The following is a 27,765-nucleotide window of genomic DNA, read 5'->3' as shown; positions in this document are numbered from 1 at the left end:
AGAACTTAAGCAACTGAAGAGGGTGCAGAGAGTGCAGGTGTCCTTCTGTCCTTTAGTGGAAGCATCTAAACGACTTCTACTTCTTCACTTTCTGGTCATACGTTCCAGCACCCTGGTAATTTGCAACGTAACCTGTATTTTCTGCTATGTACTCCCTGCCACTGATCCCTTTGCCTTTTCCGCTTTCGTCAAAGCGTTCCTTGTGGGAACCCGTGTACTTAGAGGTGTCTGTCAATCTTTCAATGCCACCTCCTTTAGTTGCAACCTAGAAGGAGAAACGACATTGAAAAGGTTAGATTTTTTTAAAATATCTGTCGTTTTCACCATAAATTTGCATTGAGGTCACTGGTCAAATGGGTGAGATTACATTTTTATGTCCGAAACAGATAAAGAGGGACTACAAACTGCTGTATTCATACAAGTTCCACAGGAGATTATGATTACATTTGAGGAAAGGTTTGAAGATAATGGAAGTATTAGGACCTTGTGCTTCACCAGGGTTATTAAAATGGGAATATATGATGCAGGAGCCTCAGAAGGTTAAAGCAACTTATGGTCAAGGGGAAGTTTTGGCCAATCAGCCAAATGTTCTGGTCATTGAATACTGCCAATGAGTAAGGAGGGATTCAAACCCCACCTGCTATTGACAGTACTGGGATGAGCCTTCAGTGTCCAGTGTCCAGTGTCCGGATCAATATTGTGAGGAGAGATTGAGAGACTGAATGGAATATTCCATCCACTAGTCTTTCAAGAAGTATAATGTGTGATATGGAAAAAGTATGTTTGGAATATGCTGCAAATGAAACAGTAGGAGTCAAACAGTGAGGTACTGTACTTAATGAAATTGGCCGGAGGTAACTAGGAGTGATATCAGCAAGTTTTTATTCCCGTGCCAAGCCTAGTCAGTGTTTGAAAGAAAGAAACAATATTATGCGGCAATGAGCGAGTTTAGGGTTTTGAATGAATAAGTTAAAATGATCCAGGACATTTTCAAACTCTCACCTCTACGGGTGGAAGTTCCCACTTGCTTCAAAAAGACAACAATTCTACCAGTGCCTAAGAAGAATAATATGAGCTGCCTAAATGACTATTGCCTGGTAGCACTCACATCGACAGTGATGAAATGCTTTGAGAGGTTGCTCATGACTAGACTGAACTCCTGCCTCAGCAAGGACCTGGACCCATTGCAATTTGCCTATTGCCACAATAGGTCAACGGCAGATTCGATCTCAATGGCTCTTCACACAGTCTTAGACCACCTGGACAATACAAACACCTATGTCAAGATGCTGTTCATCGGCTATAGCTCAGCATTAAACACCATCTTTCCCACAATCCTGAATGAGAAGTTACATAACCTGGGCCTCTGTACCTCCCTCTGGAATTGGTCCTTGACTTCCTAACTGGAAGACCACAATCTGTACGGATTGGTGATAACATCTCCTCCTCGCTGACAATCAACACTGGTGCACCTCAGGGGTGTGTGCTTAGCCCACTGCTCTACTCTCTATATACACGTGACTGTGTGGCTAGGCATAGTTCAAATACCATCCATGAATTTGCTGATGATACAACCATTGTTGGTAGAATCTCAGATGGAGAAGAGAGGGTGTACAGGAGTGAGATATGCCAACCAGTGGAGTGGTGTTGCAGCAACAACCTAGCACTCAATGTCAGTAAGATGAAAGAGCTGACTGTGGACTTCAGGAAGGGTAAGACGAAGGAACACATACCAATTCTCACAGCGAGAACAGAAGTGGTGAGAGTGAGCAGCTTCAACTTCCTGGGTGTCAAGGTCTCTGAGCATCTAACCTGGTCCCGACATATCAATGCAGTTATAAAGAAGGCGAGGCAGCGACTATACTTCATTAGGAGTTTGAAGAGATTTAGTATGTCGACAAATACAGTCAAAAACTTCTATAGTTGTACCGTGGAGAGCATTCTGACAGGCTGCATCACTGTCTGGTATGGGGGTGGGGGTGAGGAGCGACTACTGGACAGGACTGAAAGAAACTGGAGAGTTGTAAATTTAGACGGCTCCATCTTGGGTACTAGCCTACAAAGTACCCAGGACATCTTCAAGGAGCGATGTCTCAGAAAGGCAGCGTCCATTATTAAGGATCCCAGCACCCAGGGCATGCCCTTTTCTCACTGTTACCATCAGGTAGGAGATACAGAAACCTGAAGGCACACACTCAGCAATTCAGGAACAGCTTCGTCCCCTCTGCCATCCAATTCCTAAATGGACATTGAATGCACAAACACTACCTTACTTTTTTGAATATATATTATTTCTGTTGTTTGCATGATTTTTAATCTATTCAATACGCATATACTTTATACTTTATTGTCACCAAACGATTGATACTAGAACGTACAATCATCACTGTGATATTTGATTCTGCGCTTCCCGCTCCCTGGATTACAAATACTAAATATTAAAAATAATAAAAATAGTAAAAATTTAGTAAATTAGTACTGTAATTGATTTGCTTATTTATTTATTATTATTTTTTCTTCTTCTTCTATATTATGTATTGCATTGAACTGCTGCTGCTAAGTTAACAAATTATACGGCACATGCCGATGAGAATAAACCTGATTCTCATTCTGATTCGTCCTCATCCAATGTATTAAAGCAGAACAAAGATTATGAAGCAGAAGATTATTTTTCCAGAGTGCTAAATAAGAAGGAAGAATTCTCCCTGTCCAGCAGAGGAAAACATTCCCAACTTTTTTATGTCTTTACCCTGCCTGGGTGGAGGTTGCTTAAGGACCACGGGCTCAATTACTGTCAAGGGGTGAGGAAGAAACTAGTAAAATCAGTCAACCTTCAGTTTGCCTGATGTACTATTTGTGGATAAACTACTGGCGTCCCAAGTTGGTGAAGGACCATGAAAGGTTAATACACTGCAATTTGTGACTTTGCAAATGTACCGATGGGCCTACATTTTGGCAAGGGACTCTCTGTTGAAGCCATGCTTTGGACCGTTACCTATTACATATGGCATCCTGAAGAATACTGAGCATGTATTCAAATCAAAACGTACAACTGCAGCAGATTCAGGGACGGACAATGGTTCACTGATAGGGGAGATTGTTGGGTCGCACACTTACATTCTATCAAATTCTCTTATTCAAGAGAGGGAGTAGAGATAGCCCAGGAAATTATAGACCAGTGAGTTTTACTTCAGTGGTTGGTAAGTTGATGGAGAAGATCCTGAGAGGCAGGATTTATAAACATTTGGAGAGGTATAATATGATTAGGAATAGTCAGCACGGCTTTGAAAAGGGCAGGTCGTGCCTTACGAGCCTGATTGAATTTTTTGAGGAAGTGACTAAACACATTGATGAAGGAAGAGCAGTAGATGTAGTGTATATGGATTTCAGCAAGGCATTTGATATGGTACTCCATGCAAGGCTTACTGAGAAAGTAAGGAGGCATAGGATCTAAGGGGACATTGCTTTGTGTATCCAGAACTGGCTTGCCCACAGAAGGCGAAGAGTGGTTGTAGATGGGTCAAATCCTGCATGGAGGTTGGTGACCAGTGGTGTGCCTCAGGGATCTGTTCTGGGACCCCTTCTCTTCATGATTTTTATAAATGACCTGGATGAGGAAGTGGAGGGATGGGTTAGTAAATTTGCTGATGACACAAAGATTGGGGGTGTTGTGGATAGTGTGGAGGGCTGTCAGAGGTTGCAGCGGGACATTGAGAGGATGCAAACCTGGGCTGAGAAGTGGCAGAATGGAGTTCAACCCAGATAAGTGTGAAGAGTTTCATTTTGGTATGTCAAATATGATGGCAGTATTAATGGTAAGACTCTTGGTAGTGTGGTGTATATCAGAGGGATCTTGGGGTCTGAGTCCGTAGGACACTCAAAGCTGCTGTGCAGGTTGACTGTGTGGTTAAGAAGGCATACGGTGTATTGGCCTTCATCAATCGTAGAATTGAATTTAGAAGCTGAGAGGTAATATTGCAGCTATATAGGACACTGGTCAGACCCCACTTGGAGCACTGTGCTCAGTTCTGGTCACCTCACTACAGGAAGGATGTGGAAGCCATAGAAAGGGTGCAGAGGAGATTTACAAGGATGTTGCCTGGATTGGGGAGCATGCCTTATGAAAGCAGGTTGAGTGAACTCGGCCTTTTGTCCTTGGAGCGACGGAGGATGAGAGGTGACCTGATAGAGGTGTATAAGATGATGAGAGGCAGTGATCGTGTGGATAGTCAGAGGCTTTTTCCCAGGGCTGAAATGGTTGCCACAAGAGGGCACAGTTTTAAGGTGCTGAGGAGTAGGTACAGAGGAGAAGTCAGGGGTAAGTTTTTTACTCAGAGAGTGGTGAGTGCGTGGAATGGGCTGTCGGCAACAGTGGTAGAGGCGGATACGATAGGGTCTTTTAAGAGAGTTTTGGATAGGTACATGGAGCTTAGAAAAATAGTGGGTTATGGGTAAGCCTAGTAATTTCTAAGGTAGGGACATGTTTGGCATAACTCTGTGGGCCAAAGGGCCTGTATTGTGCTGTAGGTTTTCTATGTTTCTCTGTTTCTAACATGTATAGTTGTTAATGTTGATTCTCTTCAAGGATAATGCTGCAAGTAGCAGGGGATTCATTCTGTCCAATATATCTGTATTTGATTCTCCAAATAGTGAGCTGGCTAAGAGACTGAGTGAGTGGTGGGTGGAAATGGCTGAAAGACGCAGAGAATCCCTAAGCTCATGCCAATCATTAGCCTTTCTTCTAAGATTTGACTTTCCACTTGTATTTTTTTCTCTCTCTGACTTACAAGTCTGCAAATCTGCTGTTCGACACCCAAGAGAATCTTTCCAAAGCTTTGTTACGGTGCACATTCATTTGGCTGCTTCCAGAAATATGCTTTTGTCCATCTTGGTGCCGAAGATGGTTTGTCCTGTATGAAACATTTCATGGTCACGCACACAATGGCAAGAGCACAGTCCAGGGGATTCAGGGGCACAGGAATATGGACGGACACATGGAGGTGGAAAGAAATGCTGTAACCTATTTTCTGGAGGATATATTACAGGTACTCGTGAGCAAGCGTTCCAATGGGTAGACTCGATCTTCAAGCAACCACCTACCACACGACTTGCTTTGTGAAACCACAGAACTGTAGCCTGGTGGAATCATGCAGTTACCGGAGTAACTGGCACTTGTTTGTGGGATATGATACACTATGGTCATGTGGCAGCTGAGTTTCTCTGGCATGGGAAATATTGTTGTTCCCGAGTGGGATATCCACATTTCCACCCCCAGGCCCACACCCTTGAACACTGCTGATTCCTTCAACACGTACACACAGCCAATAAAATCACTTGGTTTGGGAAGAGCCACCAGCATTGTAAAAGTGGTGCAGATGGCTGGTTTCCATGGAAAATGGCCAACATTCTTGGCCTGACTAATCTGGCATCTTGTGTGTTACAGCTGTCGACTTCTTACAATGAGATTTTACAGATAATTCCTAACCTTTCCATGGATAGAAAATGCAACAGAGAAAAAAATCACTGAACTGAAATATCCTTGTACTCAAATTAGATTCAGAATCTGGATCTTGCCGGGGGGGGGGGTAGTGTGCTGGTTTTACATCCCATCCGATGTGTTGTTGCAGAGCCCATTGTCAGCTTGGACTGTGTTCTCAAGAATTCAAGGTGATTTCATTTAAAATTTATTCATTGAATGCCTGTTCTGATGTTCATTCACAACATCTTATGTTCTGTTGGCTGAAACACCCAAGATTACCATTGAATCTTTGACCAATTGCACCCAAAGTGTTGGAGGAACTCAGCAGGTCTGAGAGCATCCACAGTAGGGAATAATGAACTGACATTTCGGACTGAGACTCCCTCATCAGTTCATGAGTCCTGATGAAGATCTCAGCCTGAAATGTCGATACTTCATCTCTTTCAATAGATGCTGCCTGATCTGCTGAGTCCTTCCACATTTTTGTGTGTTACTCCGGATTTCCAGCATCTGTAGAATCTCTTGTGTTTTTTTGACTAATTGCAATTGCTGGCAAGTACTCCCAAGTGATTTGAGCTTTAAGAATTCCCTCAAAGTGAAGTCAAAGGATGGCAACAAATACACTCAAAAAATCTTGGAGCATTTCATCGCATATTGTACTGGGCAGACTTTTCAAGAAGGAGTACACAACATATTTTAAGTAACTACTGTTCAATGCTCTGCCTCCATTGAGGGTGGGTGAGCACATCAGTCGTACAGAAGCTCAACACTGTAGGAACTTCCCTACAGCTCAAAGAGCAGTACACTGATGCAGTGGGTAGAGCTGCTGCCTTCCAACGCCAGAGACCCCGGTTCAATCCTAGTCTTGGGGAATTTGTTTACACTCCAGGTGCTCTGCTTTCCTCCCACACCCCAAAGAAGATTAAGTGGCCATCACTAATTGCCCCTAGTGATCGGGAAAGAGTGAATGAATCCAAGCAATGCAGGGATAATAGGATCGATTAGGATTGGAATAAATGGGTAGTTTATGATTGAAGCTCAACTGATGGGCTGAAAGGCCTGTAACCAAGCTCTGAACCACTTTGTAACATGCTTGATTGTAGTGTGCCTGGGTGTAAGCTGGCTAAATTACCAATCTGCTTGGAGGGACTTCATCTGCCCACCATGTAAAGCCTGCCATAGCATAGTTTGATGGTTTGACCTGAATGGAAAATAATGGCCCCAGAAGTCTCTTTACAGAGGGATTGATTTAAGCATTTCATAAAAAATAAGTTCCACGTCTCATTTCAAGCTCTCTGCTGGAGAGTGCTCTCCAGTTGAACATTTCATCCATTAGAAATTAAGATCGCGAATTGGGTTGCCCAGTATTTTGCTGCAAACACACACATGGTTGTTTTGAATTGACACCATATGAAAATGTGTCTGTGACAGTATATGTTTCTGTGAGCACATACAGATGTACAAATGTGTGTGATGTGATCTATATTATCTCTGTGTTCTGAGTATACATACAGTAGATAATATGCTCAGGAAGTCAATGACATGGCTGTATATCTTCTGAGAATCTGACAGAAATTAACCAAAGTCTGCTTCATTCATATTGGTTCCAGTCAGAAGAAGAGAATGAGTTCAGGAATTTTAAGTGGTCAATATCTCAATATGAAAGCCAGAAACTCGAGGGAAGTTAATGGAATCTTATGGAGACATTTGAAACTGCATGATTCAACTTCAGATCTGAGTTTGTTAGGTTGGGTCAACACACTTACTGTTACTCCGAGGTTAGCTGGGTCTTTTCCAGCTATTAAACCATAAATTGACTGAAGTGCATCTTCTTGACTTTGTCCTTTGAACCTCTTTGGAGCGAGTTCTCTCAGGGCCGCTTTAAACTCTTCAAAGTTGATCACCCGAGCTGATTTGGCCCTGGAATTAAAACATAATTGTAGATTAACTTTCTCTTATTGTTTCCGGATTGGACTGGCATTAAAAGTTGTAAATACAAAGCAGGAGATGTTGTAAATACTGAGCAAGTCAAACAGCGTTTATGGAGAAAAAAAACTGAAATATGATTATTGCTCAAAAATCTATAATGTTAAATCTGTTTCTCTTTCATTTGATGCAACCTGACATATTGAATGTAACCAGTAGTTCTAGACTCATTTTTCTAACATCTACAATATAATTATTGTTCAGCAATAACAACTGGACAAAACAGCAAGGCCAATATTTATTGGAAATCCCTGTTGGTCATTCAGAAGTCAGCTTGTTGAAATGTTGCAGTTCTTCAGGTGATGAGATTCCAGCTGTGCTGTTGGATAGAGAGAGACAAGATCCAGCTGCAAAAAAGAAAACGTTTCCAAAGCAGGTTGGTGTGCAATTTGCCAGGGAACCTGGAGTTTGAGATGTTCCCATGTGGCCATGGAGACCGAGGTAGCCTGTCTGGGAGGTGCAGTCAGAGTAGATTAGAGCAGTAACGACTGTACTTTCTATAGATGGACAGACTGTGTCCTCTATGAGACTGTTGTTATTCCCCTACGCGTCTTGTGGCAACCTTGCCCTTTTTTTAGCATTTAGATAGATAGATAGATTGATAGATAGACATACTTTATTGATCCCAAGGGAAATTGGGTTCTGTTACAATTGCACCGACCAAGAATAGAGTATAAATATAGCAATATAAAACCATAAATAATTAAATAATAATATGTAAATTATGCCAGGAAATAAGTCCAGGACCAACCTATTGGCTCAGGGTGTCTGACCCTCCAAGGGAGGAGTTGGAAAGTTTGATAGCCACAGACAGGAGTGACTTCCTATGACGCTCTGTGTTGCACCTCGGTGGAATGAGTCTCTGGCTGAATGTACTCCTGTGCCCACCCAGTACATTATGTAGTGGATGGGAGACATTGTCCAAGATGGCATGCAACTTGGACAGCATCCTCTTTTCAGACACCACCGTGAGAGAGTCCAGTTCCATCCCCACAACATCACTGGCCTTACGAATGAGTTTGTTGATTCTGTTGGTGTCTGCCACCCTCAGTCTGCTGCCCCAGCACACAACAGCAAACATGATCACGCTAGCCACCACAGACTCGTAGAACATCCTCAGCATCGTCCGGCAGATGTTAAAGGACCTCAGTCTCCTCAGGAAATAGAGACGGCTCTGACGCTTCTTGTAGACAGCCTCAGTGTTCTTTGACCATTTTGTCTGTTGTTTACGTGGCCGAGTTGCTAGCTTGACGCTCAACCCAGCACGGATGGAAAGCGTGCAAGGAGCTGGCCGGATTCGAACCGGGGACCACTCACCTCAAAACCTGGTGCTGATGCCACTACACCACCGGCCAGCACATGATCCTGTGGCAGAGGGAATAAATATTTAAGGTGCTGGATACAGAACTAATCCAGTGAGCTGCATTCTCCTGAATGTTGTTGAAATTCTTGAGTGTTGTTGGATTTGCATGAACCTTGCTAAATTCTGGTAGGTGATGGAAGGACCTTGGGGTATCGGAATGTGTTTTGTTTGTTGCGGGATACTTGGCTTCTGATGAACGGACTTCTTGAAGTGTCTCAGCTCAAAACACTGACTGTTTATTCCTCTCCACTGATGTGCCTGAACTGCTGAATTCCTCCAGCATTTTACGGTGCGTGTTGCTCTGGCTTTCTAGCAACTGCAAAATCTCTTGTGTTTATTAACTTTTTAGCCTGTTCTCACAGCTGTAGTATCTATGTGGCTGGTCAAATTCAGCCTCGAATCGATGATGACCTCCAGGATATTGATGGGAAATGGGTTGCTGAAGATAATGCCTTTCGATATCAAAGGTGGATGATTGGGCTCTGTATATGGAAGATATTCATTGCCAGGTGCTTCAGAAGCATAAGTGTCTCCTGCTACCTGCGCCTGACGTTTGTCTAGATCTTGCTGCGTACAGACAAGGATTGTTTTGTATGCTGAGGAGTCGTGAATGGAACTGAACATTGTGTGGTCAAATAAAGATTCAAAGATTCAAAAAAACTTTATTGTCGTTCTAACCGTACATCAGCTCTGCAGGGCAGAATGAGACAGCGTTTCCCAGGAGCAGTGCAATCATAACATAACAAATAATAAACATAACAGTAAATAGTAAAAACACAACAGCCACATGTCAGTTAAAATCAAGTTATAAGTGTCCAGTGCAAGTTAAAAGTGTCCAAGGCAGAGTCAGGTGGAGCGGCTATTTAGCAGTCTGACTGCCTGTGGGAGGAAGCTGTTTAGTAGCCTTGTGGTTTTAGTTTTGATGCTCCTGTAACGATTGCCTGATGGCAGAAGAACAAAGAATTCATGGAGAGGGTGTGAGGGGTCTTTAATGATGTACCGTGTCTTCTGGAGGCATCAACTCTGAAAGAGGTCTTGGACTGAAGGTAAGGAGACCCCAATAACCTTCTCTGCTCCCCTAACCACCCTCTACAAGGCTTTTTTGTCGACAGCACTGCAGCTGGAGTACCAGGTTGTGATGCAAAAAGTCAGCACACTCTCAACCACGCCTCTGTAGAATGTAGTTAAGATGTTAGTGGGGAGTGATGCTTGTTTAAGCTTCCTCAGAAAGTGCAATCTCTGCTGGGCCCGTTTCACAATCCCAGCGGTGTTCCTGGACCAGGTGAGATTGTCCGAGATCTGCACCCCAAGGAACTCGATGTTTTCCACTCTCTCCACTGTGGAGCCACTGATGCTGAGGGGTGTGTGCTCAGGCTGAGACCGTCTGAAATCGACAATCACCTCCTTGGTTTTGGTGACATTAAGCATCAAGTTGTTATCACTGCACCAGCTCTCTAGGTGTTTGACCTCCTCCCTGTACATAGTTTCATCATTTTTGCTGATGAGCCCCACCACTGTGGTATCATCAGCAAATTTAATGATCAGGTTCCCCTTGAATCTGGCTGCACAGTCATGTGTTAGCAGTGTAAACAGCAATGGGCTAAGCACACAGCCTTGTGGGGATCCAGTGCTCAGTGTGATGGAGTCAGAGATGTTCCTGCCAACACGGACTGATTGTGGTCTCTCTGTCAAGAAATCCGGAATCCAGCGACACATGGCAGTGTTAAGGCCAAGCAGCGACAGTTTCTCCACTAGTCTCTGCGGGATGATGGTATTGAACGCTGAACTGAAATCAATGTACAGGATTCTGGCATATGTGTCTTTGTTGTCCAAGTGAGAGAGAACTGTGTGCAGTGTGGTGGATATTGCATCCTCCGTAGAGCGATTTGGACGATAAGCAAACTGTAGAGGATCCAGCGATGAGGGGAGGCTGGCTGTGATATGAGGCTTGACAAGCCGTTCAAAAATAGACCTCTAGACTTTATGATGCAAAGAATGCCTTCAAGGAAGCTGTTGAAGATGGTTGGGCTGAGGATACTCTCCTGCAGAGATATCCTGGCACATCAAAATTTTTCTCAAGCTGCCCTGGTAATTTTTTTCCAATGCCTTAAATATTGAACCATCTGCTAATGGAAATAGCTTCCCCATATTTACCTTACCTAAACCAGATGAAACCTTGTACACCTTTAACAAAAGTCTCTCCACTGAGTGTAGAACCACCAATTTCTTCAGTCAAATCTTGAGGCTAAAGGTCCCTCCTCCCTAGAACCATTCCAGTAAATCTCCGCTGTATTTTCTCCAGAATCTCCATCTGTGTGGTTATCAGAATTGGATGCATGATTATAGTTGTGACCTAACTGGTGTTTTGAGTACAACATTGCTTTGTATTGCTCTATGAATTCTGAATCACAGATGTTTACCACTCTCAAGGATAGGCGGCCATCTACACCCAGGTCCTTTGGTACCTGCATATCCCTTTGAAACCTGGCTGGATTTATCCCTGCAGTCTATCATTTCTCCCCAGACACAGCACTAAAATAAATGATGTTGCATAGTACAGGTGTATATGCAGACAAGTAAACACACTACAGCGCACATTACAGGGAGTTTTTCTGATATTTCATAGTCTGCATCTTCGCTCACTGTCCCTATAGTTCAAACACTGAATACTCTATGAGACCGAACGTCCAAATCGCTAAAGCGTTTCTATAGTCCACAAGGCACAATCAGATGATAAATGAAGCATGAAGGTTGGCAACATCCAAGACAAGGTGACTGACAGTTTGCTCTCTCAACCCTATGTTGTCATCATTGACCTCGATGCTCGGTTGATTGCTTTGCTGGAGTGGGTGGATTAAAATGATGGATAGGTTAAACTTTGAGAAGTGAAATAATTTTATTATTTACTGTTCTCAGGTATTCCGTTCTGTTGGTGGCCTTCAATTGCTCAGGACTTTATGATTGTCTCAGGGCTCCTGGGAGTTGTAGACTACTGCGACTACAATATTTAGTCCAATCTGATGGGAATGGAATTGTAAGTGCTATCCTCGAGGATAAACTGGATGATAGAGAATTATGTAATAACATTTAATTAGTATTTATTACTGTCACATGTACCGAGGTACAGTGAAAATCTTGTTTGGCATACCATCCATACAGATCATTTCATTACAGCAGTGCACTGAGCGAGTATAAGAAAAACAATAGCAGACTAATCATCACATCGCTCGGTCCAAGATTTGCATTGTCAAATTGGCTTGTTGTACTTTCTATTGTGAGGAAAATTTCAGCAAATTTATGCAATAAAATGAGTACAAGCAGTTTTACTGAGCTTCACCCAGGGCGTGCCCTTTTCTCACTGTTACCATCAGGTAGGAGGTACAGAAGCCTGAAGGCACACACTCAGCAATTCAAACAGCTTCTTCCCCTCTGCCATCCGATTCCTAAATGGACATTGAACCCGTGAATACTACCTCACTCTTTTTTAATATACAGTATTTCAGTTCTTGCACTTTTTAAAAAAATCTATTCAATATATGTAATTGATTTACTTGTTTATTTATTATTTTTATTTTTTTTCTCTCTCTCTCTGCTATATTATGTATTGCATTGAACTGCTGCTGCTAAGTGAACAAATTTCGCGTCACAGGCTGGTGAGAATAAACCTGATTCTGATTCTGACTCTGGAAGTGGCTGCTACCTACTTTACTTTGGAAAATAGAATATCCACATCGGTTGAGGTGACTGTTTTACCATCGATTATGTTGCAGTCTTTGCACAGTTTGCACCAGTTTTTCCCATTCATTTCATTCCCAGTTGACTTAGTATCCCCATGCATTGCAAATTTTTTGAAAGACTCATGCAGAGCTTGCGTATTTGTTGATGTTCCTGCCATTCTTCAGTTTCTGTGGTTTATTCAGTTGTCCTGTGTAAAATAAAAAGAGGGATTTGAAAGGAAATTGTCTAAAACTATTGGAAAAGAAATTGTATTCTACAACTGAAGAGATGGAAATATTTCCAATCTTTACACTGAAGTTGCTTTACTGAGTAGGGAGTGCTGATGAATGGGAAATACTGTCCCTCCACCAAAATGGCTGATTAAACGTTAGCAAAGTTTAAAAGGCATTTAAACAGACACATGATCAGGTATTCCTTGAAGGGTAACACGTGACATTAGAATGGCATTTAAAACTAGTGAATAGATGTATGTTAATTGGAGGGATATAGGTCATATATGCCCACCAATGAGAACATCTACCATAAACGCTGCCTGGGCAGGGCGAAAAGCATTATCAGGGATGCATCTCACCCTAACCGTGGACTTTTTACTCTCCTCCCATCCGGTAGGCGCTACAGGAGCCTCCGTTCCCACACCAGCAGGCACAGGAAGAGCTTCTTCCCTGAGGCTGTGACACTGCTGAACCTCACATCACAGCGCTAAGCAGTATTGCATCCGTATTGTACTGTCTCAGTACTTTTATATTTGTGTGCTGTAGCACTTTTTTATTCGCAGTTATTTTGTAAATAACACTATTCTTTGCATTTCTGATCAGATGCTAAATGCATTTCATTGGCTTTGTATCTGTACTCCGCACAATGGCAGTAAAGTTGAATTTAATCTAATAGTGGGGTACCGCAAGGCTCAGTGCTGGGACCCCAGTTGTTTACAATATATATTAATGACTTGGATGAGGGAATTAAATGTAGCATCTCCAAGTTTGCGGATGACACGAAGCTGGGTGGCAGTGTTAGCTGTGAGGAGGATGCTAAGAGGATGCAGAGTGACTTGGATAGGTTGGATGAGTGGGCAAATTCATGGCAGATGCAATTTAATGTGGATAAATGTGAAGTTATCCACTTTGGTGGCAAAAATAAGAAAACAGATTATTATCTGAATGGTGGCCGATTAGGAAAAGGGGAGGTGCAATGAAACCTGGGTGTCATTATACACCAGTCATTGAAAGTGGGCATGCAGGTACAGCAGGCGGTGAAAAAGGCGAATGGTATGCTGGCGAGAGAATTCGAGTACAGGAGCAGGGAGGTACTACTGCAGTTGTGCAAGGCCTTGGTGAGACCACACCTGGAGTATTGTGTGCAGTTTTGGTCCCCTAATCTGAGGAAAGACATCCTTGCCATAGAGGGAGTACAAAGAAGGTTCACCAGATTGATTCCTGGGATGGCAGGACTTTCATATGAAGAAAGACTGGATGAACTGGGCTTATACTCGTTGGAATTTAGAAGATTGAGGGGGGGATCTGATTGAAACGTATAAAATCCTAAAGGGATTGGACAGGCTAGATGCAGGAAGATTGTTCCTGATGTTGGGGAAGTCCAGAACAAGGGGTCACAGTTTGAAGATAAAGGGGAAGCCTTTTAGGACCGAGATTAGGAAAAACTTCTTCACACAGAGAGTGGTGAATCTGTGGAATTCTCTGCCACAGGTAACAGTTGAGGCCAGTTCATTGGCTACATTTAAGAGGGAGTTAGATATGGCCCTTGTGGCTACGGGGATCAGGGGGTATTGAGGGAAGGCTGGGGCGGGGTTCTGAGTTGGATGATCAGCCATGATCATAATAAATGGCGGTGCAGGCTCGAAGGGCCGAATGGCCTACTCCTGCACCTATTTTCTATGTTTCTATGTTTCTATACAAATGAATGTGCTGTTTAAATGAGCGTCATGGTTGGCACAGATATTGTGGGCAAATGGCCTGTTTCTGTACTGTAGTGTTCAGTATTTCGTGTTCTGTGCTAACTGGTCAGACCTGTTCGAATGAGCAAGTACATCAGCGAGGAGCTTTCCTACATTCCTTTGCTATTCAGCAGTGCTTGAAGAATTCTCAGACTCAGCCAAGCCAAAGAAGAACTACAGTATAACTTAATACTTTAATTTTAAAACCGATAAACGTGAACTATATTTTATACCCCTGAAATGGCTCACCTAATATCCTAAAGCGTCTACAGAAGGATCATTCCTCTTGTTTGAATTTTTAAGGGCAGCATTGACCTTCCTTGCTTCTGCAGCCATGGCAACATCAAAGCTGTGCAATAAGTCAACAATGCCCATTATTATCATCTGAATCCTGAGATCTGATTGGTGGAAGGATATTTTTATAAATATTATGATTTGATTTTTGCCAAATAATTTTCCAGATTGTATAATATTTAATAATGATAATGGTGATAAAGTCAAAGGTCACCCATTAACCTTACTTCACTGCCCAGAGAGGTTATTGTAAATCAGATTGAGGGCTTATGCACTTACTTGGTTTCTGAAAAAAAGATGCACCCTGTTTTCTTAGTAGAGAGTGCAGAAAGGAAGCTAATGAGCTCCAAACCCATCCAGATAATAAAGAAATCAACTTCATTGTCATACAGTCATCTCTCTGTCTCACCACCCAAAGCTCCAATCTGCTAATTAAATTTGCTGACAACACGACACCGATTGGCCTAATCTCAAACAATAACAAGGCAGCCTACAGAGAGGTAGTTATCACCCTGACACAGTGGTGTCAAGAAAACAATCTCTCCCTCAATGTCGCAAAAACAAACGAGCTGGTTATGAACTAAAGGAGGAATGGAGACAGGCTAACCCCCTATTGACATCAATGGATCTGGGGTTCAGAGGGTGAACAGCTTTACGTTCCTCAGCATAAACATCACCAAGGATCTCACGTGGTCTGTACATAACGGCTGTGTTTTGAAAAAGGCACCACAGCAGCTCTTTCATCTCAGACGGTTGAAGAAGTTTGGTATGTGCCCCCACATCCTAAGAACTTTCTACAGGGGCATAATTGAGAGCATCCTGACCGGCTGCATCACTGCCTGGTATGGGAACTGTACTTCCCTCAATCGCAGGACTCTGCAGAGAGTGGTGCTGACAGCCCAGCGCATCTGTAGATGTGAACTTCCCACTATTCAGGACATTTACAAAGACAGGTGTGTAAAAAGGGCCCAAAGGATCATTGGGGACCCAAGTCACCCCAATGACAAACTGCTCCAGCAGCTACCATCCGGGAAACGGTACTGCAGTATAAACGCCAGGACCAACAGGCTCCGGGACAGCTTCTTCCACCAGACCATCAGACTGATTAATTCATGCTGACACAATTGTATTTCTATGCTATATTGACTATCCTTATTTTCACTCCTCATGTATTTGAAGGAAGTTAGTAATAAAGTCAATTCAATTCAGTAAACCATTTGTAAGATGACCACTTTTTCCATCTGCACTAATCTTCATTTGCTGTATTGTAGGTCCAAGTCTCTCTGTGCCCTGCCCTGTCCAGGTCCCTCTGAAACAGGATTATTGCAATCAGATACACTGCTTCCTGTGACAGTGTGTTCCTGATATCAATCATTACTATATATATCAAAAACTTTCTCCTCAGATCCCCTTTAACATGCCTTCCTCTCACCTTAAACCTATGCCTTCTTGTTTTTGATGCCCTGTCAATGGGAAAAAGATTCTGAATATCTACCCTATCTATGCCTCATAATTTTATATCCTCCAGATACATACACTCAAGATTATTCAGGACTTGATCCTGCATACAAAAAAAGCACTGAAATGGAGTAAATCAATTACATTTAGGAAAAATTGCTTCACGTGTGATTAATCTATCAATAATGTAATCATTTTTCGGTCAGCTTGTATTGAAATTCAAAGGTTCAAAGGTCAAGTTTAATGTCAGAGAAATGTATACAATGCACATCCTGAAATGCTTTTTCTTTGCAATTGGTCATGACAATAGCTATGACAGCCTGCAATATTTTAGTCGAATTGCCAGAAAGGAATCAAAAAAGATAAATTTTTTACTCCCATATTTTATAATGGCACAGACAGAGAGCATTCATCCCTCTGACTTACTATTGGCCGATAGAGCGAACCCTTTCCTCCACTGATCTCCTCCTCTAACCTATCCTCCCCACTTTCCCGTCCATTCCCCACAGATTTCAACATTGTAGGTGTGATTTACAGGGCCGCTTAACCTCCCAATGAGCCGTCGTTGGGATGTGGGAGAGAGCACGGGAGATGATGCAGACAACAGACCACAGCGGAGGTCAGGACTGATTGTAGATCACTGGGACAGTGAAGCAGTAGCACTGCAAGCCACTCATGCTCGCATTGAGAAAAATCCAAAACCTGAGCTTATCTAAAGAATCATCTCTTTCTGCCTCCAGTCCTGCCGAAGGGTCTCGGCCTGAAACGTTGACTGTACTTTTCTCCATAGGTGTTGCCTGGCCTGCTGGGTTCCTCCAGCACTTTGTGTGTGTTGGTCAGAATCAGAATCAGGTTTATTATCACCGGCATATGTCGTGATATTTGTTCAATTAGCGGCAGCAGTTCAATGCAATACATGATAATATAGAAAGAAAAAAAATAAGTAAATCAATTACACTAAGCATGTATTGTGTATTAAATATTTAGATTAAAAATAGTGCAAATCAGAAATAATATATATTTTTTAAAAGTGAGCTGGTGTTCATGGGTTCAATGTCCATTTAGGAGTCCAATGACAGAGGGGAAGAATCTGCTCCTGAATCGCTCAGTGTGTGCCTTCAGGCTTCTGTACCTCCTCCCTGACGGTAGCAATGAGAAGAGGGCATGTCCTGGGTGGTGGAAGTCCCTAATGACAGTCACCACTTTTCTGAGGCAACGCTCCTTGAAGATATTCTGGATACTATGGAGGCTACTCCCAACATGGAACTGACTAGATTTACAACTTTCTGTAGCTTCTTTCAGTCCTGTGTAATAGCCCACCCCGATACCAGGCGGTGTTGCAGCCTGTCACAATGCTCTTGTAGAAGTTTTCGAGTGTTCTAGGTGACAGCCTTTACTACAAGTTTTACATTAACACTCATCAGTTGCAGTTTTTTTTCTTTTGGTTGATGATCACAGAAATCTTACATTACATTTGGCAGCAATTTTTACTGGTAGCATCTCACCATCACTGCTTATTCCTTGGCAACCGGCTGTAGACCTTACATTCAATTTCCAAACTAGGAGTACACATCCATTTTGAAGTACAACATAAACTATGTACCATGATAAGCCTGATTAGGCAGGGACCAACCCTGTGTTCAAAGTTCAAAACAGATTTATTATCAAAGTATATATGCAGTATACAACCCTGATATTTGTCTTCCCACAAGCAACCACAAAACAAAGAAACAGCATGGAACCCGTTCAAAGAAAAACATCAAACACCCAACGTGCAAAAGAACAAATCGTGCTGTGGAGGAAGATATGAGTTAAAGATTTTGATGGACAAAGGGTTAATATTGGTTTTTTGAGTCTGGAAACCCATTTGCAGTTTACTTTCTTACAGATATGGCCGAGCTTTCAGCAGAGATGATTCTTTTAGAATAAATACTTGCAGTTGCCCATCTTGTAAGAATTAGACTCTGGGATATGAGAGAAATTGTTTGTTGATATATAGTTGCACACAGGACTGTTGTTATGGGTATAGTTTATCACAAGAGAACTGCGTGTGGTTAGTCCTGACGAAGGGTCTCGGCCTGAAACGTCGACTGCGCCTCTTCCTATAGATGCTGCCTGGCCTGCTGCGTTCACCAGCAACTTTGATGTGTGTTGCGTGTGAACCCAGCTTTTCTAATTCACAAGGTTAATCAAACAGCCTTTGCTTTGGCAATCGATTTGTACGTGCAGAACAGGAGCTGTGCTCTCTGTATTATTTGGAGTTCAAACCCACTGTTAGTGGTTCCACTCCCCATGATATAGTGAATAAATCTCTCTTTACTTCATAGTCCATGTCTAATTTACTTGTGATCAACTTCAGTCAAATTTCCGTAGTAAATTAATTTCCCTAACATGTGCAAACGGCAAAAATCGAGCGAGAAACACAGAATAAAAACCATTAAGCCTCAGAGTCATTTAAACAGTCTAGGGATGTTCAGTTTAATTTCATGCTGTGTTGTTTGTTGACTGCAGGTTACACAACCACCCCACCCACATTAAAATAGGACAAATAGCCATAAAAAAGGGGTAATCAGAAACACATAGAACATGAACTGCAGAGTCCAAACCACAAACCATCTCAATTAAATCTTGCCCCAGACCTAGGACTCCGGGAGCTGAGAGTGAGAGGGAGAGAGAGAGTCCTGTCAAACGCAGGCAGCTGCCACTGAACACCCACTTGCCTTCCATTTTTGTCCTTGTCGATTTCAATCTTGCTCAACGCTTTAATTGGCAAGAAACGGAGTTGATCATGGGCTGACACCTCATCTCTAGGCTTTTTGGCCTCCAGCCCATTCACTTTGCTCGAAATCTCACCAAACTGCCTCGGAGATAGCAAACCGCCAGATTGCTCAATCGACCGGAAAACACACCATCAAAAAATGTAAATCACAGGTTCCAACTGCACGCAGCTTAATAGCAGAATCATATTTGAAAGAAGATGTGTCAAAGTAGTTTTGCAAACAGTCTGAAGGGAGTCGCCTTTGGTCATGATGTTTGCAGGTACCATCTTCTTCCATATCCAGAGAGAAGACCTACTCATGCCTTCATTGACCAAGTGTGTTCTTCACAATGCATTTTCACTTGTGTTGAGAATAGTTGATTAAACAAATGGAGACAAATATGTGAATCATAAACACGAGGTAGTCTGCAGATGCTGGAAATCTAATGTCCATGGCCTCCTCTTGTGCCAAGATGAGGCCACCCTCACGGTGGAGGAGCAACACATCATACTCCATCTAGGTAGCCTCCAGCCTGATGGCATGAACATCGATTTCTCCTTCTGATAAATAAATGTGCCCTCCCATTCCCCTCTCTGACCTTTTACCTCTTCTAACTTGCCTATTCCTTCACCCTGGATCCCCTCTTCTTTCCCTTTCTCCAATGGTCCTTTCTCCTCTCCAATCAGATTCCTTCTTCTCCAGCCCTTGACCTCTCCCACCCAGCTGGCTTCACCTATCACCTTTCAGCCAGCCACCTTCCCCCACCTTTTTATTCTGGTATCTTCCCCCTTTCTTCTCAGTCCTGAAGAATGGTCCAGGCTTGAAATGTCGACTATTGATTCATTTCCACAGATGCTGCCTGACCTGTTGAGTTCCTCCAGCACTTTGTGTCTGTAGCTGGACATAACTACATGGTCTATTTTGAGTGGGAGCTCACACCTGGCATTAATCAATTTCACTCTGCCAAGGAGTTCCTGGAATTAATATGGTAATACCTTGTTTATTATGTTGCTTCCAGCTATGAATTTTGATATAGATACCATTTGTGAAATTGTAGCCCAATGTAAATTATGAATTATATCATATAAAGGAAAAAAGGAATATATGCAATAAAGGAACAGCAGTTATAATGGGTGACTTCAATCTACATATAGACTGGATGAACCAAATTGGTAAGGGTGCTGAGGAAGAGGATTTCTTGGAATGTATGCGGGATGGTTTTTTGAACCAACATGTCAAGGAACCAACTAGAGAGCAGGCTATTCTAGACTGGGTATTGAGCAATGAGGAAGGGTTAATTAGCAATCTTGTTGTGAGAGGCCCCTTGAGTGAGATTGACCATAATATGGTGGAATTCTTCATTAAGGTGGAGAGTGACATAGTTAATTCAGAAACAAAGGTTCTGAACTTAAAGAAGGGTAATTTTGAAGGTATGAGACGTGAATTAGCTAAGAGAGACTGGCAAATGACACTTAAAGGGTTGACAGTGGATATGCAATGGCAAGCATTTAAAGATCGCATGGATGAACTACAATAATTGTTCATCCCAGTTTGGCAAAAGAATAAATCAGGGAAGGTAGTGCATCCGTGGCTGACAAGGGAAATTAGGGATAGTATCAATTCCAAAGAAGAACCATACAAATTAGCCAGAAAAAGTGGCTCACCTGAGGACTGGGAGAAATTCAGAGTCCAGCAGAGGAGGACAAAGGGCTTAGTTAGGAAAGGGAAAAAAGATTATGAGAGAAAGCTGCCAGGGAACATAAAAACTGACTGTAAAAGCTTTTATAGATATGTGAAAAGAAAAAGATTGGTTAAGACAAATGTAGGTCCCCTACAGACAGAAACAGGTGAATACATTATGGGGAGCAAGGACATGGCAGACCAATTGAATAACTACTTTGGTTCTGTCTTCACTAAGGAGGACATAAATAATCTTCTGGAAATAGTAGGGGACAGAGGGTCCAGTGAGATGGAGGAACCGAGGGAAATACATGTTAGTAGGGAAGTGGTGTTAGGTAAATTGAAGGGATTAAATGCAGATAAATCCCCAGGGCCAGATGGTCTGCATCCCAGAGTGCTTAAGGAAGTAAAGACCTTTTCAGAACGGCAGGCAGTGACTAGTGGGGTACCGCAAGGCTCAGTGCTGGGACCCCAGTTGTTTACAATATATATTAATGACTTAGATGAGGGAATTAAATACAGCATCTCCAAGTTTGCGGATGACACAAAGTTGGGCGGCAGTGTTAGCTGTGAGGAGGATGCTAAAAGAATGCAGGGTGAGTTGGATAGGTTAGGTGAGTGGGCAAATTCATGGCAGATGCAATTTAATGTGGATAAATGTGAGGTTATCCACTTTGGTGGCAAAAACAGGAAATCAGATTATTATTTGAATGGTGGTTGATTAGGAAATGGGGAGGTGCAACAAGACCTGGGTGTCATTATACACCAGTCATTGAAAGTGGGCATGCAGGTACAGCAGGCGATGAAAAAGGCAAATGGTATGCTGGCATTCATAGCAAGAGGACTTGAGTACAGGAGCAGGGAGGCACTACTGCAATTGTACAAGGCCTTGGTGAGACCACACCTGGAGTATTGTGTGCAGTTTTGGTCCCCTAATCTGAGGAAAGACATCCTTGCCATAGAGGGAGTACAAAGAAGGTTCACCAGATTGATTCCTGAGATGGCAGGACTTTCATGTGATGAATGACTGGATCGACTAGGCTTATACTCGTTGGAATTTAGAAGATTGAGGGGGGATCTTATTGAAACGTATAAAATCCTAAAGGGATTGGACAGGCTAGATGCAGGAAGATTGCTCCCAATGTTGGGGAAGTCCAGAATGAGGGGTCGCAGTCTGAGGATAAAGGGGAACCCTTTTAGGAGCGAGATTAGGAAAAACTTCTTCACACAGAGAGTGGTGAATCTGTGGAATTCTCTGCCACAGGAAACAATTGAGGCCAGTTCATTGGCTATATTTAAGAGGGAGTTAGATATGGTCCTTGTGGCTAAAGGGATCAGGGGGTATGGAGGGAAGGTTGGTACAGGGTTCTGAGTTGGTTGATCAGCCATGATCATACTGAATGGCGGTGCAGGCTCGAAGGGCCAAATGGCCTACTCCTGCACCTATTTTCTATGTTTCTATGTTTCTATGTTGCAACATGTGTTAGATTCTTCATATCATCAGTGAGGCCATGTGGAGTTGATTCAACACAACTCTGTTCCACTGTAAGGGAGAGGTGGGATATGCTGTGCAATTGGACAAAAATAAGCAGCATGGATGAGCTGGTGAGAGAGTCTTTTGTTGTACAGCGTACAAAGTATATTATCAAGCTGTTCAATTTACAATGATTAGAAATGGTCCTCCAGTCCTGGCAACATCCTTGTAAATTTTCTCTGCTCTCTTTCCATCTTATTGATATCCTTCCTGCCAGTAGGTGACCAAAAATGCACACAGTACTCCAAATTAGGCTTCACCAATGCCTTATACAATTTCGACATAACATCCCAACTCCTGTACTCAGCACATTGACTTACGAAGGCTTCCTGCCTGTCCCTGTTCTACAGCTCCTTCATTTTCTTAATCAGGGCCTTTGTATCTGTTGTAAGCCAAGGTTTGCTAAAGCTGTCATCCTTGCCTTTAATTCTGTCAGGAACGTACAAACTCTGTACTCTCAAAATGTCACTTTTCAAGGCCTCCCACTTAACTGTCCCAATCTACACTTACCAGATTGTTTTTGATACTATCAAAATTGCCCTTTCTCCAATTCTGAATCTCCACCCAAGGACCGGACCTCTCCTTTTCCATCGTCACCTTGAAACTGATGGCATTATGATCACTAGATACAAAGTGTTCCTCTACACAAACTTCTGTCACCTGCCCTGCCTCATTCCCTAATAGGCAATCTAGTATCTCACTCTCACTAGTTGGAAACGGAAACAAGAGAGTCTTGGATGAACAGGAAGGGATTTTATGTGTGTTGGAGCAATGGAAGTCTGGTGACCAAAGCATAGTGATAATCATTTTTTCAGAGATGCACAGGTGATTTGGGAGGGGGTGGTAGAGGTGTAGGTGGCAGGAGGTAAGCAGATGGAGGTTAGGGTGCATAGAGATTGTCTTGGGTGGGGTGCAGTGTGGCAACGCATGGTACTGGAGCGTGATCTTCAGAATGATCTCAGGTACAAACAGCGTGATCCCAGGCTTGGACTGAAGTCATACTTAACCGATTATCTTCTCCTGGTCAGTTAAACCCAATAAATGTAGAAATGCTATTCTTGTTCACCGTTTTAACTAATCTTGGCCCAGCAGTTTCATTATCCAGCCATAAATCCGGCACAGTTCCTCTGGATCAGATACAAAGTTCAAAGTGAAGTTTATTACCAAAGTACATACACATTCCACATACAAACCTCAGATTCCCTTTCTTGTGGGCATACTCAACAAATCTATAGAATAGTAACCATAACAGGATCAATGAAAAACCACCCAACTAGGGTGTTCAACTAGATTGCAGAAAACAACCAACTGTGCAAATGCAATTATAAATAAATAGCAATAAATAACGAGAATATTAGATGAAGAGTCCTTGAAAGTGAGTCCATTCGTTGTGGGAACATTACAATGATTGGACAAGTGAAGTTGAGTGAAGTTATCCCCTTTGGTTCAAGAGCCTGATGGTTGAGGGGTAGTAACTGTCCTGAACCTAGTGGTGCGAGTCCTTAAGCTCTTGTACCTTCTACCTGATGGTAGCAGTGAGAAGAGGGCATGGTGGTGGGGATCTCTGATGAGGGATGCTGCTTTCCTATGACAGTGTTTCATGTAGAATCGCTGTCTTGCCTCCCTTATAACTGCATCGATATGTTGGGTCCAGGTTAGGTCCTCAGAGATCTTAACACCAAGGAACTTGAGACAGCTCACTTTCTCCAATTCTGATCCCTCTGTGAGGATTGAGATATTTTCCTTCATCTTACCCTTCCTGAAGTCCACAATCAGCTCTTTTGTCTTACTGACATTGAGTACAAGGTTGTTGCTGTGACCCCACTCCACTAGTTGGCATATCTCGCTCCTGTACACCCTCTCATCTCCACTTGAGATTCTACCAACAATGGTTGTATCATCAGTAAATTTATAGATAGTATTTGAGCTATGCCTAGCCACACAGTCATGTGATATAGAGAGTAGAGCAGTGGGCTAAGCACACACTCCTGAGGTGCACCAGTGTTGATCGTCAGTGAGGAGGAGATGTTATCACCAATCCGTACAGATTGTCTTCCAGTTAGGAAGTCAAGGATCCAATTGCAGAGGGAGGTGCAGAGGCCCAAGTTTTGTAACTTCTCAATCAGGATCGTGGGAATGATGGTATTAAATGCTGGGCTATAGTCGATAAACAGCATCCTGACATAGGTGTTTGTATTGTCCAGGTGGTCTAAAGCCGTGTGAAGAGCCATTGAGGTTGTATCTGCCATTGACCTATTGTGGGGATAGGCAAATTGCAATGGGTCCAGGTCCTTGCTGAGGCAGGAGTTCGGTCTAGTTATAACCAACCTCTCAAAGCATTTCATCACTGTGGTCTGAATTCCACAGGGCGACAGACATTAAGGCAGCTCACATTATTCTTCCTAGACACTGGTATAATTGTTGGCTTTTTGAAGCAAGTAGGAACTTCTGCCTGTGGCAATGAGAGGTTTAAAATGTCCTTGAATACTCCCGCCATTTGGTTGGCACAGGTTGTCAGAGCCTTACCAGGTACTCCATCGGGACCTTCCGCCTTATGAGGGTTCACCCTCTTTAAAGACAGTCTAACATCGGCCTCTGAGACAGGGATCACAGGGTCACTGGGTGCAGCAGGGATCTTCACAGCTGTAGTTATATTCTCCCATTGTAATAGCATGTTGTAATGGCCAGGAAGAGGCTATTGAATACCTCTTAAACACAGACAAGGTATTTCTGATCCGTTAAAACATAGAAACATAGAAAACCTACAGCACAATACAAAGTAGGTGATTGGAAATTTCAATTCCAAATTTCACAGATGTTGCTGGGTAATTTCAGGGATACTTTGGCTAGAATTATTGCCTTACCACAGAATATATACTGTATAGAGGAAGAAGAAGCCTTCACCATTCCTTTTGTAAATGGTCTGTTGAATGTGTATTCAGAGCGTAATGCAAAGACATAATGCTAAGACTTTATAAGGCACTGGGCAGAGAGCATTTGGAGTATCATGACCAGTTCTGGGCCCTTATTTAAGAAAGGGTCTGCTGGCATTGGAAAGGGTCCAGAGGAGATTCACGAGAATGATCGTAGGAATGAGAACCGTTTGATAGCTCTTGGCCTGTACTCACTGGAGTTTAGAAGAATGAGGGGCGATTTCATCGAAACCTATCAACAATCGAAAGGCCTAGATAGAGTGAATGTGGAGAGGAGGTTTCCTACAGTAAGGGAGTCTAGGACCAGAGGGCACAGAGTCAGAATTGAAGGACATCCCTTTTGTAGAGATGAGGAAGAATTTCTGTAGCTGGTGGGTGATGAATCTGTGGAATTCATTGCCACAAATGGTAGTGGAGGCCAGGTTATTGGATATATTTAAATTGGAGTTTGATGGGTTCTTGATTAGTGGGGGTGTCAAAGTTTATGGGGAGAAGGCAGGAGAATGAGGCTGAGAGGGAAGGTAAATCAGCTGTGATGGAAAGGCAGAACAAACTTGATGGGCTGAATCACTTAATTCTTCTCTTTCGCTTTATGAATTACTGAACACTTATAGATAGTTGCACCATTGTTATTGTTCTGAAGAGAGGAAGGTACTTTCCTGAAGGAACTACTGAGTCTATTAACCATCTACAGGTGGTGGGCAACCTTAAGCACAAATGATTTTCTAGCATGCGTTATTCATTAATTTGAGACCAAAAATAACTAGATGTATTTAAATGGATAATTCCCATATTTCAAGTTCTTTATGGCATTTATCTAGCCCACGGTCTGCTCATTAATATGTGATCCGGCCCACAGAGGCAAAAAGGTTGCCGACCCCTGACAGTCATTCATGAACTGGAAGCCAGTTAATTCCTTTGTATACAATCAAGATAGCTTGTGTAAAGGGGTTCAGCAACATTTAGAAGTGAACACGCTCCAATGTTATTCATGGTAGTTTTTTGTTTTCCACTTAGCCATTTATCTGAAATATTGTGAACTCTGTTGTTGTTCGTCCTTCGTAGTCGAAGATGACCATGGCTTCAAAGTCAAATGGGAGATTGGTGGCTGTGGGTCTGGAGGTGACTGATGAGGCCACGTCGCTAGCCAAGAAAGATGCCTTTACCAACGCAAGAAGAAAGGTGCAGAAAAAACTTCGCGAGATGCAGGACAGCTGGTTCAGCAAGAAGGCCGATGAAATCCAGGGCTATGCAGACAGCCACGACATAAAGCGCTTCTACGATGCGCTTAAGGCTGTATACGGACCCCAGTCCTCCGGCTCCTCACCTCTCCTCAACGCAGATGAGACGCAGCTGCTGACAGAGAAGAAGCAGATTCTGGATCGGTGGGCTGAGCACTTGAACAACGTCCTTAACCGCCCTGCCGACATCAACGACGAGGCCATTGCCCGCCTGCCCCAGGTAGAGATCAACAAGAACCTCGACACCCTCCCCGCAGTAGATGAAGTCAGGAAGGCAGTGAAGCAACTCTCCTGTGGCAAAGCGCCAGGACCCGATGCAATCCCTGCTGAGGTATACAAAGCAGGAGGCCCTGTCATGATGCAAAAGCTGACTGTACTCTTCCAGTCCATGTGGAAAACGGGACAGGTCCCGCAACAGCTGAAAGATGCCAGCATAGTCCACATCTGCAAGAGGAAAGGCAACCGCCAGTCTTGCGACAACCACCGAGGCATCTCCCTCTTGTCCATTGTAAGCTGGCCAGGGTGAAGTGAAGCAGACTATGTTTGAGGCACCTTTTCCAGCCCCTTCCTCCATGGAGGTGAGCAGAGCGATCCTAAAGAGGGCTGCTCAGACACCCAGGGGGCTGCCGAACTCAACTGCTGCTTCAGTCCAGTAGAGAGCGACCCTATGCCCTGGGCCGCCTGTGTGCAGGTTTGTGACTACAGCTTCCAGTGTCTCCGTACCTGCTGCTTCGCCACTCCCCCATCGCCACAGGACCTTAGGTTGCGCGTTGAGTTTGAAGTCATGACTTGCGCTTGACTTGGAATAAAGGGAGGGAGAGTTGCTCAGGTCGTCAGCCTCACTCTCTCGTCCCGGCCTATCTGGACCCAGTGGCAAGACATAGTCGAGACGGCTGGAGATAGGTCAGGATGCAGTGGATCCCAACGGCGGAGCAGGCGGAAGAGGAGACATCTCCCAACGGCTGCAAAGGCGGATGAGGATGCCCAACAATGGGTAGGGAGGCTTGCGAGCACGCCGCAAGAACTGCCGTAGACCCACAACACTCAGGGCTTGTCTACCTAGCGTGTGAAGCCTGGATTCGGCGGACTGCGCGGAAGAAACGGGCAGAAAGGCGATTCTCAGCAATGCGTCGTGGAGCGCTGAGGGCACAGTGAGACACACAGAACACTGCTGGCCATCCACTGCATCCTGACCTTGTGAACTCTAGCGTGAGAATAACAGGCATGATTCCAGACTGGTCAGGCATCTTATCAGATCCTTGAGGAGTTTTAATGTGGTGAAATAATTGTTTACTTTTCTTGTCCCCACTAACAAAATTAGAAGGTTAAAAATTGTACAGTTTGATGGT

The 27,765-nt window shown here is 43.4% G+C and overlaps 1 protein-coding gene across 2 annotated transcripts; it reads right to left on the bottom strand.

Annotated features, from left to right (window-relative positions):
- Window positions 1-76: 76 nt before the first annotated feature.
- Window positions 77-14,853, bottom strand: LOC134356455 (tubulin polymerization-promoting protein family member 3-like). 2 transcript variants are annotated; one of them, XM_063067409.1, is made up of 4 exons: window positions 14,833-14,853; window positions 12,533-12,684; window positions 7,246-7,399; window positions 77-265 (listed from the first exon to the last, which is right to left on the bottom strand). In XM_063067409.1, the coding sequence occupies exons 1-4, from the start codon at window positions 14,851-14,853 to the stop codon at window positions 77-79; spliced, it is 516 nt and encodes a 171-aa protein (XP_062923479.1). The 2 variants fall into 2 exon arrangements, with proteins under 2 accessions (XP_062923479.1, XP_062923478.1); XM_063067408.1 differs by having other exon boundaries at window positions 12,533-12,753; window positions 14,767-14,833.
- Between the last annotated feature and the right edge of the window lie 12,912 nt (window positions 14,854-27,765).

Source organism: Mobula hypostoma, chromosome 14, assembly GCF_963921235.1.
Source record: "Mobula hypostoma chromosome 14, sMobHyp1.1, whole genome shotgun sequence".
Classification (NCBI taxonomy): domain Eukaryota; kingdom Metazoa; phylum Chordata; class Chondrichthyes; order Myliobatiformes; family Myliobatidae; genus Mobula; species Mobula hypostoma.
Note: the sequence above shows the minus strand (reverse complement) of the source record. Positions and strands in the feature narration are given on the sequence as shown.

Excerpts from the sequence above, each read along its gene's own strand:
- LOC134356455 (XM_063067408.1), bottom strand. The coding sequence starts at position 12,723 with ATGGCAGGAACATCAACAAATACGCAAGCTCTGCATGAGTCTTTCAAA. Across the intron at positions 7,400-12,532 it reads ATTCTATTTTCCAAAGTAAA|GGCCAAATCAGCTCGGGTGA; the intron begins GTAGGTAGCAGC and ends TTTTAATTCCAG. Across the intron at positions 266-7,245 it reads CAGCTAACCTCGGAGTAACA|GTTGCAACTAAAGGAGGTGG; the intron begins GTAAGTGTGTTG and ends TTCTCCTTCTAG.